This window comes from Eleutherodactylus coqui, chromosome 3, assembly GCF_035609145.1.
Source record: "Eleutherodactylus coqui strain aEleCoq1 chromosome 3, aEleCoq1.hap1, whole genome shotgun sequence".
Classification (NCBI taxonomy): Eukaryota; Metazoa; Chordata; class Amphibia; order Anura; family Eleutherodactylidae; genus Eleutherodactylus; species Eleutherodactylus coqui.
Window position 1 is genome coordinate 230035138 of NC_089839.1, and position 19212 is coordinate 230054349.

The window sequence follows — 19212 nt, forward strand, 5'->3', positions numbered from 1 at the left end:
ATATTTGGACAGGCAGATCACCGCTATAGTATGGCTCACTTCTCACATAGCATGTGAAGCGCTGAGCGGGGAGCATTAAGACGCAGTGAGAAGTGAGCAAACCAGCGATGGTTTTTATGCTGGCTGAAGCTGAGCGGCAAATGAAAAGTAAACGAATACTGCATGATGGCTGTGCATTTAGACATAACGATTATCATGCATTGTCGTTCGTTGGAACGATTGTATGACAGTAATTACATATCATAAATAGCCCTTTACTCTGCATGTACTCATGAAGTCCGTGAACTGATGGATCAGATAAGAGCTGCCGAGGTGTATGGGAGGGGAAGGGGGAGGAAAGAGCTGCCAGGGAGAGAGGCAGAGAGAGCCACACAGACTTCTGTATATGGATCTTATCCGTACATGTTGAGTGAGTAATTAGTGCAGGAGAAGTGAAGAAAGAGTCATTTTTCTCTAATAACATTTATAAAGTTTAGAGATGAGCGAACGTACTCGGATAAGCACTACTCGTCCGAGTAATGTGCTTTATCCGAGTATCTCGCCGCTCGTCCTGAAAGATTCGGGGCGCTCCGCTGCTGACAGGTGAGTCGCAGCGGGGAGCGGGGCAGAGCGGGCGGGAGAGAAGGAGAGAAAGATCTCCCCTCCGTTCCTCCCCGCTCTCCCCTGCAGCTCCCCGCTCCGCAGCGCGTCCCGAATCTTTCAGGATGAGCGGGGAGGTACTCGGATAAAGCACATTACTCGGACGAGTAGTGCTTATCCGAGTACGTTCGCTCATCTCTAATAAAGTTTCTTGTACAATAAAATCTCTACTAACCTTGGTAATCCGTCTGAAAGCAATCGGCTTTACCTGAAACTGTTGCTACTCGAGGTAATTATTTCCATAGGAATTAATGTAAATCCAATTAATTCGTTCTAGACATTCCAAAAACACACCATCCATATTTAATTGAAAATAAATATGGTCTTTAGAACCAAAAACAATAATAAATGAATATAAGACTACTGTAAAGAATAAATGAACATTTAACATGTTATTGAACATGTTACTGTGTGTTATCTGTGGTGTTACATAGGACTGCAGGTCACATCTACCACATCATCTGTCCTCAGTGTTATCATTATGTTCTCTGTGCTGTTACATAGGACTGCAGGTGACATCTGCTGTGCTACAGTACATCATCTGTCCTCAGCGTTATCACTGTGTTCTCTGTGCCGTTGGAGTACAATAGTATTGTACTGTACTAGTGTATCACCCATCGTCGATGATGAAGGGTGGCTTGCATTAGCAGGAGAAGGAGAAGGTTTTAATGTATTTACATGTACTATTGATTTATAAAAAAAAAAGGTTAGGTACTCTAAATTTTTTTGTCAAGAATGGAAGAAAAACAGTAATGTTTTGGGGTTTGGTTTTAAAGGCAGGTCAGTATGATTATAATGATACCAAATTTATACATATGTGTAGATTTTTTAGTTTTACTTGTTTCTGCTTTTTGTTCACGCATCCGAATTCACTGTGGATTTTTTGGTGGGAATTGCATCAAAATCCACATCTTTCAACCATAGTTTTGATCTGTGCGCAGGCTTAGCCTAGTTAATGGGCAAAATCCGCGAGTGAATTACGCCGCATTTTCGCATAAAAAAAAATGCCATCATTTTATTGATGCAGAAGTGTGATTTCATGCATCAGAATTCCACACACTGATTCTGTCCATTGACAGGGCTAAATCCGCATGAGAATCTGCGGCAAAAACGGCAGCATAAAAATGTGGATTTTTCCACGGTTTTTAGAGGTGGAATTCATACAAAGAACTCCACAGTGAAGTCTACCGTATAAGCGGATGCTGTGAGCCATGGCCTGATTTTTACATATTTCTGGTAATTGAGCTGTAGGAGGGCTTTTTCTGTATTTATGAACAAGGTAAGAATCTGAAGCGCAGCACACCTCCCCTTCTAATACATAGGGCTTTTATTACACTGGCTGAATGCAGATATGCCTTCAGTGTTTTCTGTTAAGATGCTGCGTTTATCCAGCCATCAGTTTTGACTAAATTCCATGTTACTCTGTAGCTTGCTTATCGCTAAAACATCAAAAATCCATGCTACATTGTAAAGAGGTGTGCTGCTCTTCATAAGCCTTGTCGACTCCACTTTACATATGGCAGCACCTTTGCCGCAAGTTAATTTGTTACATTTCTGATCTATTAGATCTGCCCTGGTCAATTAAAAGTGCTATTATTGTGAAGTGGAAGCATTGAGGAGTAAGAACAGCTCAGCCACAAAGCCGTAGACTAAATAAAAAGTGGGGTCTCCGAATGCTGAAGCGCACACCATGTAGAAATGACCCATTCTCTGTTGTATCACTCACTACGGAGTTCTAAACTGCCTCTAAAAGTAAACCGGCAAAAGAGCTATGTGCCCGTTGCTTCATGAATTGGGTTATCATTGTCAAAGATCTGTACACAAGCCTAAGGTCAGAATGCCCAATGCCAAGTGTCAGCTGGATTGTTGTAAAGCAGACCTGCTCTTGGAGTGTGAAGCAATGCAAATATGTTCTCTGACATGATAAATCATGTTTTTGTAAGTAGCAGTGTAATGGGCAAATCAGGGTTTGACAGATGCCCAGAGTACACACCCTACTGAAATCACAATACCTATTATAAAATATGGTGTCGGAGGGATAACGGTTTAGGACTGCTTTGCAGGGATTTGATTAGGCCACTTATTTCTAGTGACGAGAAATGTTAATTCCACAACATACAAAGACATTTTAAACTTCTGCTTCCAACTTTGTGGCAACAGTTTAAGGAAAGGCCCTTTTATGTTCCAGACTGTTTCTGGCTGTGACTCTGTGCTCAAATCAAGATTCATAAATACATGGTTTGACGAATTTGGTGTGTGAAACTTGAGTGGCATGCACAAAAGCCCTGACCACAACCCCATAAAACACCTTGGGGATGAATTCTGGAACCTCATTTGCAAGCCAAACCTTCTTATCCAACATCAGTAACTGATCTCACGAATGCTGATTTGGCCGAATGAAGGTATTTGGATCTCCAAGTCCTACAGAGATATATTAGGAAATGAAGGATTTGAAATGTTGCACCTACGGTAATTAGTGTTAAACAAAGAACATAGTGGTGAAAGGTAGACAGTCACTTTGAACCCTTTCTACAAGACCTTGGAACCTTTAAAGAAGATTGATGCTTTTTTGTGATCCCTTAAAGGAGATGTTATGATTACTCGCATTACTACTTCGCCTATTTTAGTAAACAACAATAACATACGGCATCAATAATGTGAAAGTGAAGCCGTCCAATTTGGTAACCTGAAATTGTAAAATGAATGCCATATACCGCTCGGAGTCTCACATGGGAATTCATGTGCTGACCTTCGTTTTAAGACACTCCTCTATCATATAATAGTCTGTGTTCTCATGGGAAGACTATTCCTAAATTAAAACAGATGATTTCCTAGCCAAGCCATAATGTTAACGTCAGCCCGAACACTGATTCACAAACGATATCGCGTTTTACACACATAGCTTGCCATAAAGTGTCTGATACAACTGTATCTACTGAACACATGCTCAGCAGCCCAGTCACAGGAACTAGATTTATAAACACGCTACATAGTGGATAAGGTAGAACAAAGACAGGTTCAACACAAGTCTCATGTATCATCCAGGAGAACGCAAAACTACCCGTAATAAGTCAGTTGCCTCAATTTAGGAGGAAAAATACCTTCCCTTCTCCAATACTGCAAATAGAAAGAAATCTCTGACCCAATGACTTGTTTCCAACAGTGTTGTATGGTAGAAATGTTATTAGTGATGCAGAGTGAAGGTCCCTACACACGGGACGGCTGTGCTGTGCTTACACTGGAGCGATAGTCAAGTCAATGGAGGCGCAGTCCCTGGGGTCGTTCTGGCCCACCTCCATTCACAGTAAACAGGAGGCACTCAAACATTGAGCAGCTCCTGTTCACACCGGCTGATAGTCACTTGGCTTTTAGTTTTCCTTACAACCAAGCGACTTCGACAAGTGAGCAATTTTCTCGCTTAGTGCCCTGTCGGCATCTGCGAGTACGCAGGGCTATTATCGGCCCGTGTAAAGTATTGGTATTTTTACATTTGGCACTAAGAGGCTTTATGCCAGACTGCTGTTTTTTATTGGGGTCCTTTATAAGCTCTGCATGACTGAACCAAGTATAGCGGGTGTTCAGATGTCTTATCACAGCCAACACCCAGCTGTAATGAATTGGATCGGAAGAGCTGAAGATCTTGGCCGTTTAACCACTAAGATGCCACAATCTTAAGTGGTTTCAGAAGGAGGAGCCTACCTCTCTCATCCCATCACCCTCAATTGCAAGGCAGAACCTATTAGGCTGCCTGTCATGGCAGTGTAAAACTACTGGGACTATAAAAAATTACAAAAAAATTGTTTTGTAAAATAAAAACCTATGAGAATAAAAAAAATAAAACAAACCCCTCTCCCTGAGGCTGGTTACACATCTGCGTTGGTAGTCAGTGGGGTCCGTTTGGTTCTGTCCAGAGAGAGAGCGTTTGGCTGCAGGGATCTCCCTTTCCTGCTCGTATTCCTGCTATACTTATTGCTGAGGACAGAGTTCCATTTGAATGTACCGCTTCCCTGCCGCATCCAAATACTTCACTGCATTGTGTGAAAGGATGTATTTGGGAAAAGGAACATCAGTAAATAGCATCTCAGCGGGCAGTGTAATTCATGACTGTGTGCTGCCATCTAGTGGAGGAACTGTGAGCTGCAGCTTTGCAATTTATCATAAATAAAAAGCGAACAAATAGTTGTATGCAGCTCATGGTGGTACCAATTAAAACTTCAACTAGTCCCACAAAAACAAGATCTCATACAGCACAGCCAAGGAACAGATATAAGGAAAGACTAGCGGAAAAAGGGCACTCGGGTAGGGCAAAAATATTAATTTATGTTTTTATACAGGTCTATTACTAGAAAAAAAATGTTACTGGTTTTGGAATATAGCATCAAAAAAACTAATTGTGTTTAAAAAAACAAACTTTTTTTTATCAGATCGATTTTATTGGAATTTTATTTTTGAATCCAAATACCCCTTAATTTCATGACATTTATACACACCTAAGTATTATATACATAGAACATACCGTGTGTTCCCTGAAAATAAGACACTGTCTTATATAAAATTTTGCCCCAAAAGAGGCACAGGGTCTTATTCTCGGGGTGTGTCTTATACTCACCGAGCAGGCACTGTCCAGGTCACTCCTGTTGGTCCCCTGTGTTCCGGCAGGCTTCCGTGTAGTCCTCAGCACCAACAGAACATCTCTTTCTGGTAACAAGGCTTGTTTAAATTCCCCGCATCCAGCAAGAGATTGCTCTGATTGGCTGAGGCAGCGCTTGCGAACCAATCAGAGCCAGTGCTCGATAAACCAATCACGGCATTCGGCGCCTGCTAAGTGAGTATTCTTTTTTTTTTTTTTTCTATTATGTAGTGTAGCTACGGCTTATTTTCAGGGTAGGGCTTATATTTCAAGCCAGCCCCCGAAAATCACATGGATTCCACATCAAATATTATTCTGCAGAAAATCTGTATTTAGACTTTTGGACAGTTACATATAATGCCATGTTTGAGGTATTTCAAACAGTAAGGAGCTTTTTGCACGGGATGACCTCTCAGGCGCAGATATCAGACAGGTCGTCCCAGTGCTTTTACACAGGTATGTTATCACTGATTGAACGGAGGTGGAGCAGGCTGGGGATGGTTTCGGTCAGTCTGCCTCCAGTCACAGTAAACAGGCAGTTCTTCATGAATGAACAACTGCCTGTTTACACGGGCTGATCCATTGTTCAGTTATGTGGAAGCTTAACGATGAACGAGAAGAGAACACATTCTCGTTCATCATTCAGTCTGTGCATTTACACTGAACGATCATCTGATCGGTCGATACAGGAATCTGAATGATTTATCGGCCCGTGTAAAAAGGTGCTACGATGATATCGATCTCAGATATGCTCCCCCTAGACAACTCGTCTGTAAACGTCTCCCGGAATATAAACATGCAGCAAGTTCAGCTGCCACTCCTGGAAGGTCACAGATCGCTGCGTCACACGGGGTAATCCAAGAAATGTTAAGTGCCACAGCATATCAGATGAAATGTACTCTGACAGGGCTGGCAAGCCAGTGGGGAAAAAAAAATATTTGTGCTTCTAAAGCTCCGCATGCAAGGTCCTGCCGGTATTACTGAGGCCTGGAAGTGATTTGAGCCTTAAAAAAATCATTAGAAAAGTGCAGAGGTTGCGCTCACATATTAAATGTTCTAAAAACTCTGCAGTACATCAGGGGGGTTAGTTTTAATTTGCTGCTGTGTTCTTGTTAGTTCAGCCCGACCCTGGCACTTTAACATAACAATAACAGTTTATGTAGTAGTTTGGGAGCATGCAGGTTCTCATGTGTGAAGACTACATGGAATACAGATGGCTTTAGAACTTAGATTAGCCTTTCCTATTAAGGTGCGCTCACACAAGCACATTTTGTCAAGGATTTTTAATGCAATTTTTGAAACTATAATCAGGTGAGGATCATAAAAGGAGAGAGAGAATAAATGACAGATACAACTTGTCTTTTTTTGGATCCACTTCCCTTTTTAGCTTTAAAAACTGCATCAAGAAACCTGAACAAAAACTAAGTGTGTGAACGCACCAAATAAGGGTATTTCTCAGACCTTGAGCATAAATTAGTAGAATATGTTTAATTATAGAACCTAATTAAGCAATCTACAATTCTAAGGGCGCCTGCACACGAGTGGAAATTCCGCAGCGGGATTTCCGCCGCTGCAAGCCTGCATAGGATTGCGTTAACAAACGCAATCCTATGCAGACAGCCGCGCGAAATCTCACGCGGCCAACAAACCACGGCATGTTCTATTTCTGTGCAGGGCTAGCAGAGCCCCGCACAGAAACGTCACTCACCCGCCGCCGGCTCCGGTCTGCGCATGCGCCGGCTGCCTGGCAAGCCGGCACATCAAACAGCCGGAGCCGTGGGTGAGCACGCGCTGGTCCCTGCAGGTGCTCGGGTCGGGTCCCGCAGTGAGAATCCTTGCCGCCGGATGCGACCCGCCCGTCTGCAGGTGGCCTAAATTCATGAAATCATCATTGTACATTTTCTGTTTTCACATTCTATTGTTTCCCTTCTTTCATGTATTGCAAGAGGTGCGATTTTTATTTATTTATTTTTTTGTTAGCGCTCAAGCAAGTGCCATGGCCTCTTCAAGCAGCTGATCAGCAGGGTTTGCAAGTGGTAGACCCACACTGATCAGCTAATGATGACCTAATAATTTAGTCCCGTAACCCTTTGCAATCCAAATTTGGATTCGGTGTTTCCAAGGGGTTTTCTTTTTCTGCCATTATACAATGGCACCATCTGCTGGCTAGAGCCAGTACTGCGGTATGGGACAAGCTGGAGAGGCCCCCCGACAACAGAGCGGTCAATAATATACAGTAAGAATACCCTGCCGGACGGCTTTCGACATCGGAGCTGTGCAGCCTTCAATCAGAATGTCTTCAGACGTCAGACAGTGGATTGGAAAGGGTTAAAAACGCTTTAAAAGCACGTTATTTACTTTTATTCAGCCATAGATTTGTAATTCTCTGCTGATAGTTAAGTGCTGTACATACACGCAGGTACGTCGCACTATCTGCTCATTAAGAGTTCTACAATTACTAATGGAAGCTTTTTCCTAGTACACGCTCACTGAGTCTGTGGCCTGCATAGGGTTAAACATACTAACTGCCAGCAGACTCCCCTTCCGAGACTGGTACACGGCCCACAGAACCTCCTGACCTTCCACCTCTGCAAGATCTGCTTTTCTGATATATTCAGTAGTCCTGTCTCTGCTATAGGCTCTGCCGTTTTAAGTTTGATGTAACGGCACTCGTCTCTACCATATTCGAGTAGGTTTCGCACACTCCCATTGCAACTGTCCGTCAGCAAAGGGGCGCAGCACATAGTGTTATAGAGGGGTCTAGCAGACGTCCCTAGTGTGCAAAACATATATATGTTATGCCAGTTATGTATGAAGCGTGACCTTTTCATGCTGCTGCATTGCAGTGATATGTTGCCTATACATAGAGGCTGTGTTATTTTCTGTATGTGTATGCAAATTGTGATATATGGTAATGTCTTTTTCTTCTCCTTTTAGGATTGGTGTTGACAATTTTGGGCAATCTGCCACTATTCCTGGGCGACCTGCAACTGCATATGGCTATCGTCCAGATGACTCTTACTATTACGGAGCGCGATAATTACCGATCGCCACTAACATTGTGTAATAATTCAGACTAAATTCACATCAGCTATGGGGAAAAAAAGCATGTCTCCAGTCTGTGTGATTAGATTTGTGACTTCCATGTGCAGTTCCTGTGGGGACTTCAGTATAGGATTTAAGTGATACCCTATAGCCAATAGCTCTGCACCGCCTTGTACATTTAAGCAATTAGAACAGAAACAAATAGTTTGATTGGGGAACTGCAGGCAACAAGTAATCTTTGCCAGGAAGCGTTTAAATTATTACTGTGAAACTAAATGTCCTAAAGTGTTATTGATTTCTTATTTATATTTAATAACCCCACTACAGCATGTCCACCATTGTGTCCGTCTTCATCTAGCTCATGTCATTAAAAACATTTTAAATAAAGAATAAGTGTCCTATTTCTTTACAACCACTATTATATTGATTCCGGGACTGACTTACATATTACATAGTAATGTTAGATCACATAAAACTTGATTTTTCAATTGGAATCAGTTTAGAAAAATACTCCAGTGTCTAGATATTGTTGTTACATGCTTGCTCTGGCGCCCCCTAGTGTTCTTTTGACTCCCTTTCAGAACATCCAACTAATGTGTCCAGTGTTGGTGATCACACATACTCAGTAGTTCAGTCCTACCACATGGATGCTCTTGTACACTGGCAGTGGAGCATTTCTTGTTATATAGGCCAGCTCCTAAGTAATCTTCTGCTTGCCATACATTGGACACATTACGGGGACATTCTGAGAGAGAATAAAAAGAGCACAATGCTGCTAGTCCGACTGTGTGTCCTCAGCCTTAAATGGACATTACACTTTCAGAAAACTTCTGTTAATAGGATAGCCAATGTAATCGCTTTATTTACCTAAAATGACATTTTTGTGCTGAAAAATTCCTTTAAAGTGCTGGCCACTAGGGGTCTCCCCTCCTCCTAATTTGCTGTCCACTGCCTATTGTCAAGTAAAAATTCACTCCTAGTAACAGTGGTAGCAAAAGTGAAGGCAGTGGAGAGTGAAGTGGGGTGTTTAGTCAAGCTACACATATAAGTCTAGCAGATGGGAGGGGGGAATGACTCGCACAGATCTACTACTAGACCAAAGTAAAAGGTACAGATGCAGCCCACAGAAAGGACTACTAGTGAAAAATGCAGGATACAAATCCTATAATGGCCAGAAGTATGCACACGGTCACCTGGAAATGCAGGTAATGTTTTAGAGCCCTTTAGGTACATAGTGGAATTTGCTGCTATGGAATTTTACATCAAAATCCAGTGATATGTAGTGGTTTCAGGCACTGGGGTGGAGCCTCAGGTGTAGTAGCCGCAGGTCTGGAGAGTAGGGTGGAGGAAACCGGAGGTGATCAACAGGTAGTCACGGTTTGCAGTACAATAGAGGAGGCAAGTAGCGTAGACAGAAGGAAAACCAGAAGTCAGCAACGAGAGGTCTTTGTTTGCAGTACAGATGGATGAAGCAGGTAAGAGTAGTCTGAAGGGAAGTCAGTATCAGGATGTCTTGTAGAAATAGAGGAACAGGCAAGTGGAGCTTGATTAAACAGTGCTGTGGTGCAGAATAATCACGCACTGAGGGAGTGACACGGTCAGGGTTTTATTGGAAGTGCAAACAAGAGGCGGGATCAGGACCAGGAGGCAGGAACTAGGTAACTGGGATCAGAAAACACAGCTGAGAGTCATGAAAGGGAACTGTTCACTAGCTCAGTCGTGAGGTCCCAGGTTTGATCCTTGACAGCCCCCTCCTAGGATGGGCCCCCTGAGATCCCAGGGGCTGGCTGACCTGGATGCTCCCTATGAAATTTTCCCCGTGAGCTTGGGAGCATGCACATTTTGGTTCAGCTCCCATTAGTTCTCCTCTGGCCCCTATCCCTGCCACTGCAATAGATGCGGTACCCTTCCTCTGTGCCTTCTGGAGTCAATGACCTTTTCCACTATGAACTCGTCTTGACCTTGCACCTGTACTGGAGGGACACGTAGCTGCTGCCTTCCCACAAAGGTGTTCTCCTGAAAAGGTTTTAACAAGGACACATGGAAAATGGGATGAATCATCAGGCTGCCCATGAGCTTCAAATGGAATGCCACCTGGCGTACCCTCGATGAGATTGGGAAGGGGCCGATGAATCTTTGCCCAAGTTTGGGAGAGGGTACGTGGGCCTTAAGATTCTTGGTGGACAACGACCCTTTTTATCCAACCGGAAGGTAGGGAGCCACTTGATGGTGTCAGTCTGCCGCCTTCTTATAGGCATCCTGGGCTTCCTATAAAGCCTTCAATTCCCTTTGAATATCCGCCAATGTGGCCAGTCTGTGGTTGACCATCTGGACAGTGGTGTTGGTAGGAAGGCCAGGAATGAAAACAAGGTGCGTCCCGTGGTTGTCATAGAATGGGCTCTGGGTGGTAGAACTATGTTGGGCATTGTCATACATGAACTCCGCTGATGATAGATAATCCACCCAGTCTTCCTGGAAGTGGGAGATAAAATATCGGAGATATTGTTCCAAAGTCTGATTCGTTCCTTCGGTCTGACTATTGGACTGGGTTGAAAGCAGAAGACAGATAAATAGTGATGCCCAGGGCTCTGCAAAAACTCTTCTAGAACTTGGATGCGAATTGAACCCTCTTGTCCAAAACTACATCACCTGGTATTTTATGCAGTCTGAAAACTTCCCAGATCATCAACTCTGTGGTGTGCTCGGTGGTGGGAACCTTGTTTATGCGGATGAAGTGATCCATCTTCGTAAGTCCATCCACGACAACATCGATAGCAGTTATTCCTTTCAGAGGGGGGCCGGTCCACTATAAAATTCATTGATATAGATCCCCATGACCTAGATGGGACCGGAAGAGGCTGTAGAAACCCCAGAAGACGAGCTTGTGGTGTCTTCTTCCAGGTACATACCTCGCAATAGGTGACATACCTCTTCACATCCCTTCTACAGTCGGGCCACCAAAAGGAACAAAGCAGGAGTTCCAGAGTCTTTGTGACCTCAAGGTGACCGGCCAGCTTGGAATCATGGACCAGTTTGAGTCGACCAGCCTCTATAACGTATAGTTGTTGTTCTCGCCTCCAAAGTCTATTCTTGAAAGTAAGCTTCACATCCTTAGGCCGACTCAGGAAAGGGTCACTTTCATAGCCTTCCATTAAGCTTTGTTAGGAGGTCTTCAGAATGCAAGATTCTCAAGAAATTTTGGAGGGACAGAATTGTGTAGTCTGCATTTGACCTCACTTCAGGCTGCGAAAATATCCTGGACAATGCATCTGCCTTGCCATTTCCGGAACTGGGGTGGTAGCACTCAATGAAATTAAACCAGGAGAACAGGGCCCATCATGCTTGTCTTGCAGATAACCTCTTGGCAGTATGGAGAAATTCTAAATTTTTATGGTCAGTAAGAACTGTCACTGGATGATGGTCTCCTTCCAGGAGGTGCCTCCATTCGGTGAATGCCACCTTGATGGCCAGTAGTTTCATGTTCAGTTTCATGTTCAAAAACGTCATAGTTTTTTCTCAGCGAGTGATAAGGTGTAGGACAAAAATTCACAAGGATGTAGTTGCATCTTATCTGTGACTCATTGTGACAGGACAGCTCCTACAGCAGAGTTGGAGGCATCCACTTCCACAATCAAAGGCAATTCTGATCCACCCCAAACAAAAGTTTGGGGTGGATCAGTACAGGTGCTGAAGTAAAAAAAAGTCTTTAGTTTCTCCAAAGCGGATTGTGCCTCTGTGGACCGTAAAAACGTGTGTGCTTTCTTTGTGAGGCAGGTGATGGGAGAGATGATCTTTGAGAATTCCTTAATAAATCTTCTATAGACATTCACGAAACCGATCAGGCACTGCACTTCCTTCAAATTTCTTGGAATGGGACAATCCAGGATGTCTTTAATCTTGCTGGTGTCAGTACTTAAGGCGTCTGAGGAGATAATGTACCCCAAGAATTGCATTTGGGTCTGTTAAAACTCGCACTTCTCTAGTTTGTTGTAGAGATTATACTTTTGAAGTCGTTCCAAGACCACCCGAATGTTCCTGCGATGTTGCTCCAAGTTGTCAGAGATGAGGATGTCTTCGAAATATACCACTACGAATTGGTCCAACAGGTCTAGAAATACATCATTGATAAAGTGCTGGAAGGTGACGGGAGCGTTGCGAAGGCCCGAACGACATTACTAAAGATTCGAAGTGTTGATTTCTTGTTCTGAAAGCCGTTTTCCATTCATCTCAGGATCTGTACCAGATTATATGCTCCTCTGAGGTCCAGTTTAGTAAAGACTTTGGCTGCCTGAAGCCTATCCAGCAGTTCTGGGATTAATGGGACAGGATAGCGATTCTTAAAGGAGTTTTCTGCTCAAAAATACCATTGATGACCTATCAGTTACCAGCACCAGCCACTACATGGGAGGTCGGTGCGGAGGCTTCCACTCCGACCTCTGTTATTGCGGCGCTAACTGCATGCGCTCACACAACTGATTGGTCGGGCTCACAAGCGACGAATCCCAGACGATTAACTTTTGATGACCTATCCTGATGATAGGTCATCAATAGTTTTTTTGACCAGAAAACCCCTTTAACCCCTTAGTGACGGCCCCATTGCCTTTTTACGTCCTGGCCTGCTGGGCTTAATTCCTATAGGACGTAAAACAATGCATCCTCTAGGAATGAAAGCCCTGCAGGCTTAGGACGTGATAGCTCCATTATGCCAGTTACCGGAGGTAGCCGACAGCATGGAGCTGTCATCCACGGCTGCGGAACCCCACCCCTGTTCACGCGATCGCGTTAAAATCTATGGGCAATCACAAAAAATGGCCGTTACTGACTGAGGAGTGCATATAGATGCATCCTTTCACCGTGCAGGTAGCTGACTACCAAATGGAGGAGCGAATAACACCTGTGCAGAACACCGATAAGACAACCACTCACACTGCCTCTTGATAAGGAGGGGGGTGGCTGCTTGGTATATACTCCCACACATAGGGGATACATTGTGCCAGACCAATTCTGATATATGTAGTTCACCATGCAGACCAGCATGGTGAACTCGGTGAATTCGGCGGGTTGCCCTGCATTTCCAACAGTGAACCACATTGGTACTGCCACCCTGGGCTCCCCCTGGAGTCTTAAAGCCACGCTGCATGTGAATGATAGATAATAAATGCAAGGCATTGGTTGGATGTTGGCCAAGATACATGAGCCCACTAACCACTTCACGGTTCCTTGCTTTGTAGTGGGTCCCTACACTAATATAAATGCATCACAGAAGGGGAAATAAAAAATTAAAAACAATCACAGAAAATGGCCGTTACTTACTGAGTGAGGAGTGCATATAGATGCATCCTCCTCTCACCATGCAGGTAGCTGACTACCAAATGGAGGAGTGAATAACACATGTGCAGGACACCGATGTGTGGGAGTATACACCAAGCAGCCACCCCCCTCATTATCAAGAGGCAGTGTGAGTGGCTGTCTTACGTCACGCCGGAAGGCCCGGGAAATTTAAAAACTCCCTGCTCCCGGCTAGTATGAGTAGTCGAAAGCAGGGAGCTGTCACTGGGAGCCGCTGTATGCGGTTCCCGGTCACATGATCGCTGCTATCCAATGGATCATGCACAAGTTAAAAAAAAAGTTTAAAAAGTGTAAAAAAAAAAAAAAAAAGAAAAAAGTTGGTTTCATCTCCATGGATCATATCCATGAGGGGAGATGAAATTACGTACCTAAAGCCCCCAGATTTATCCACGGACCTTGCCCGGCTTCTACGCACGCGTCCGTCGCCAAAATGGCGGACGCAGGCGCAAAAGCCGCAGATTTGTGGGGTAATTTAAAATCTCCCCGCACCTGGCTACTAAATGTAGCCAAGAGCCTAGAGATTTCATGGGGTGCCATGGTACGTTTTTCCCAGTCACGTGATCGTCGTTATCCAATGGATAACGGCGATCACGTAAAAGTAAAAAAAAGCTAAATCTTCACCTCCCTTCACGGATCGGATCCGTGAGGGGAGGTGAAATTACTTAAATAAGGCCACCGGCGATGTCACCTGACGGGATCCTTATCTGTGGACCTTTCCCTAGTTTTGGCGCATGCGCCCATCGTCAACATAGCGGACGCAAGCGCAGAAGCTGGGGAGGGCAAGAGGAAATTTAAAATCTCCTTGCTCCTGGCTACTATAGGTAGCCAAGAGCTTGGAGATGTCACGGGGGGCAGCGGTGAGCGGTCTTCGGTCACGTGATCGCCATTATCCAATGGATAATGGCGATCACGTAAAAGTTAAAAGACAGTTAAAGTTTGACTCTCCGTTCAGTTTGGGCTCCGTTGTGTATCCAGACAGAAAATTAGGGCCACAATGGGTATGTTTCTGAACACGGGACAAATGGGGGTATACATTTTTGGGTGAATGTCTTCATTCCTATGTATGCTGTTCAGAAAAAACTTTTTAAAATTACATAAATGCCAAAAAAACAAAAATCGTAATTTTTTCCTTCTGCTTTGCTTCGATTCATTTAAAAATGGTGGAGTCAAAATACACAGTACACCCCTAGATTAATGCGTTAAGGGGTATAGTTTTTAAAATGGGGTCATTTGTGGGGCTTTTCTATCGTTTGGGCCGCTCAAGGGGTCTACAAGTGGGCAATGGGGCCTGAAACCTCTTCAACCAAAATGTCTGTTCTGAAAACCACCCGCTGCTCCTTTCGGTTAGGGCCCCGTTGTGCATACGGGCAGAAGATTAGGGCCACAATGGGTATGTTTCTGAACACGGGACAAACGAGGGTATACATTTTTGGGTGAAAGCCTCCATTCATATCTGCTGTCCAAAAAAACCTGTTTTTAAAATCACATAATTGATTAAAAAAAAAAAAATCGTAATTTTTTACTTCTGCTTTGCTTTGATTCATTCAAAAACTGTTGCATCAAAATACGCAGTACACACCTAGATGAATGCGCTAAGAGGTCTAGTTTCCAAAATGAGGTAATTTGTGGGGGTCCACCGCGTTTCGGCCGCTCAAGGGGTCTACAAGTGAGCAATGGGGCCTAAAACGCCTTCAAGCAAAATGTCTGATCTGAAAGCCACTGGCTGCTCCTTTCGGTTTTGGCCCCGTTGTACATACGGACAGAAAATTAGGGCCACAATGGGTATGTTTCTGAACACAGGACAAACGGGGGTATGCATTTTGAGGTGTAAATCCTCATTTTCATGTGCACTATAGAAAAAAAATCCTGTGTTAAAAATTACGTATTTGCAAAAATATGAAATTTTTATTTTTTTCTACTCTAAATTACATTAATTCCTGAAAAGAAACTGTGGGGTCAAAATACTCCTGACCCCCCTCAGTGAATACACTAAAGGGTGTAGTTTTTAAAATGGGGTCACTTGTGGGATTATCTATAATTCTGACACCTATGAGCCTTTGCAATCTTGGCTTGGTGCTGGAAAATAAAGTGTTCCTCAAAATGTTGATAATTAATGTTAAATTTGTACGTCTCCTAAATGGTAAAAAAACGAAAGTTTTTCAAACGTGCATTCAGAATAAAGTGAACAGATGGAGATATATATCTTAGCAAAAATTTGTACAGTATGTTTGCACATATTTGAGATATTATAGTTGAAAATGTGAAAAAAATGACAATTTTTTTCAAATTTTCCCAATATTGGTACTTTTAATAAATTTACACAAATTCTATGGGTCTATTTTTACCGCCTAAATGAAGTACAACATGTGGTGAAAAAACAATGTCAGAATTACTTGGATATGCAAAACCTTTACGGAGTTATGATATGTTAAGTGACACATGTCAGATTTCCAAAATTTGGCTCAGTCACTAAGGGGTTAATAGGGCTCTTGTTTAGTTCCCGGTAATCAATGCACAGTCAAAGAGTAGAATCTTTCTTTTCAATGAAGAATATTGGTGCTCCTGCCGGGAAGCAAGAGTGCCGGATAAAGCCCTTCTTAAGATTTTCATCCAAATATTCCTGAAAGGTTTTTATCTCTGGTTTTGGGAGGTTGTAGATATGCCCAAATGGAATAGAAGATCCACGGAGCAGTTCAATAGGACAATCATACAGCCGATGACTTGGCAGCTGGTCAACTTTCTTCTTGCTGCAGACATCCCTGAACATGTGGTATTGAATTGGTTACTTCTCAAAGTCCTATTGACCATCCTCGGGGTCTTGCATTGGCTTAAGGGTGGATGGTGGTATCTGGCAGTTCTCTTTCAGTATTGTGAAGAGAAGGCAATGGTTCTTGATCCCCAGTTGATTGACAGATTATGGGTAGAGAACCAGGGAATCCCGAGAATCACTGGAAATGTAGGGGACGAGATGAGCTGTAAGCTGATCATTTCTTGATGGTCAGGTTTCATGCAGAACTCCAGTTCGATTGTCTCCTGTGTGACAGGTCCCTAGGACAAGGGTGATCCATCCATGGTTTTCACATCAATCGGTATGGGCTTAAGTCTGGTGGCAATGTTTTTGTCAAAAGCAAATTTTAAATCCATGAAGTTTCCTCCAGCTCCTGAATCCAACATAGGTGAGCACTGCATCTTCTGATGACCGTTAAGATCTCTATTGGAAGGACAAAGCGGTGGAGCGGATGAAGGGTTTTCACACAATCTTGAACTACTGATGCAAAGGTGTGTTTGGTGGCATCCCCTTGTTTCATGACGGCTGGATTGGTTGTTGTCCTTTACATTGCCTAGGTTGACAGTCCTTTGGAACTTGTTTGGACAGTTTAAGGCATAATGTCCTGAGCTTCCATAATAAAAGCACAGATTTTCAACATGGTGCCTTTTTCAGCAGTGGAAAGGGGTTTACGGATGACATCGACCTGCATTGATTCTGGTCTGGTTTCAGCCCTCAGCGGGGGACTCAACATGGATTGACTGAAGGAATAAGAGGTGTTGGTGCCCAAACCCCGCAGTCTCTCTTTTCGCCGCTCGGAAAGTCTCGGGTCAATTCGGATGCACAGCTGAATAAGGTCTTCCAGGTTATCAGGGGTCTTCACTCTGGTAAGTTCATCCTTTACCCATGCAGATAATCCCCAATGAAATTGGCTTTGTTGTGCAGCTACATTCAACGTGGTATAATTCGCCCAACGACAAAATTCCGCGGTGTGCTTTTTTAAAGGAACATTGCCCTTGTTGTAGCTTATTTAACCTCCCTTCTGCAGTGGCATAGCGGTTCTGATCGTCAAGGCATCATGAAGGCATCGAGGCTATTAAGAAGATTACTGTTGATCTCTATGTATGGTGAGGCCAAGGCAAGCGCCTCATCAGTCAGGAGGTTGATGATAAAGAATATTTTTTTCCGGTCACTGCTAAACAAGGTGGGCTGCATCTGAAAATAGATTCAGCATTGAGGTAGGAAACCTCTGTATTGGCGATGATCTCCCGCAAATTTTGCTGGCAGTGGCGTGTGGGCATCCTAGCCTGAATGATGCAAATGCAACAGTTGTTTCTGTAAGGTAATTATCTCCATCTGTTGATCCAGCACCAGGGTCTGTAATCCAGAAGGCTGCTCCTGGTAGGAGGCACAGAATTCTTGTAGCTCTGTCATTTGTTTCTGTAGGATGGTCACTATCGGTTCCATTTTGGGCATGATTATTTTGTAGTGGTTTCAGGCACTAGGGTGGAGCTTCAGGTGTAGTAGCCGCAGGTCTAGAGAGTACTCATGAGGAAGCGGGAGGTCGTCCATCGGTAGTCAGTTTGCAGTACAAATAGAAGAGGCTGGTAGCATAGTCAAACGGGAAGCGAGAGGTCAGCAACGGGAGGTCGCTGTTTGCAGTGCAGATAGATGAGGCGGGTAGCATAGTTGGATGGGAAGCCAGAAGTTAATATCAGGAAATCTTGTAGAAATAGCGGAGGAACAGGCAAATGGAGCTTGATCAAACTATGCTGTGGAGCAGAATAATCACGTACTGAAAGAGTGACAGGGCCAGGCCACTGTGCCTGACAGCCGAGAACCGACCTGCTCCTGCTTTATTGCAAGAGCACAAGCTTTAATCCTGCGCTGTACTTCTGCTATCGACCGGAATTAAAGCCCTGGACCAAGTGCCGAATATTGACCATGCTTGTTCCTTAAGGGGTTAATTAACAAAAGATACTATTAACACCTCAATTTTTAAAAGCAGTCTTAAGGCCCATTTATACCAGCCGATCATCGCTAAAAAAAATCTCTAATCGTCAATGCTTTTAGCGATAATCAGTGCCTGTAAATGTGCGCCCATCGTCCGCTTTTCGGGCACTGTTATCTGATCGTTAAATTCAAGCTAACCTAAAAATTGTTCACTTTCTATCAAAAGTTCTCCACGGGGAATGCTGATAGCATTATTTCCCCGTGGAGAACAAAGGATCTTTGAGAGGCTCATACCTTACAGGAATAACGGAATAAAGAATACGAGTAATACAATGTGGCTCAATAAGGGTGTAAAGGGGGAAATAAATGGCAAAAAGAAAGTATTTAAACTACTAAAACAAGAAGGCAACGAAGAAACACTAAAAACCTATCAGGAAAAAAATAAATTATGTAAAAAGCAGCAAGGGTGGAGACAGAGAGACTTATTTCCAAAGAGAGTAAAACTAACCCTAAACTCTTAATCTATTGACCCCTTAACGCTGCAGGGCGTACAGTTATGTCTTGAACGTTCAGGGAATGTATGAAGGGAGATCGCGGGGTGATCTCGCTCCACACAACGCGGGCGCAGGCTGTTTCTTACAGTCGGTATCTGCCCGCAACAGGTCCGATAAGCTGCGCTGCTCATCGGAGCTGTTAACTCTTTAAATATTTAAGACCTCCGACCGGTTTATCGGGGTTCTCGTAAGGCCCCCGGTGATGAGTTTGTGGGTTGCCATGTGGGTATCATGGCAGCTGGGGGCCTTCTAAAAGCCCCTAGGGCTGTCATAGC

General features: G+C 43.8%; 1 protein-coding gene across 2 annotated transcripts in view; it reads left to right on the top strand.

Annotated features, from left to right (window-relative positions):
* KIFAP3 (kinesin associated protein 3) overlaps positions 1 to 8719 on the top strand; it is a 101147-nt gene extending 92428 nt beyond the window's left edge. For both annotated transcript variants that reach the window (XM_066597058.1, XM_066597059.1), the window contains exon 20: positions 8207 to 8719. In XM_066597058.1, coding sequence (XP_066453155.1) covers positions 8207 to 8309 — 103 coding nt within the window. In that variant the 3' untranslated portion in view covers positions 8310 to 8719. The remainder of the gene's footprint in view (positions 1 to 8206) is intronic.
* The last annotated feature ends 10493 nt before the right edge of the window (positions 8720 to 19212 follow it).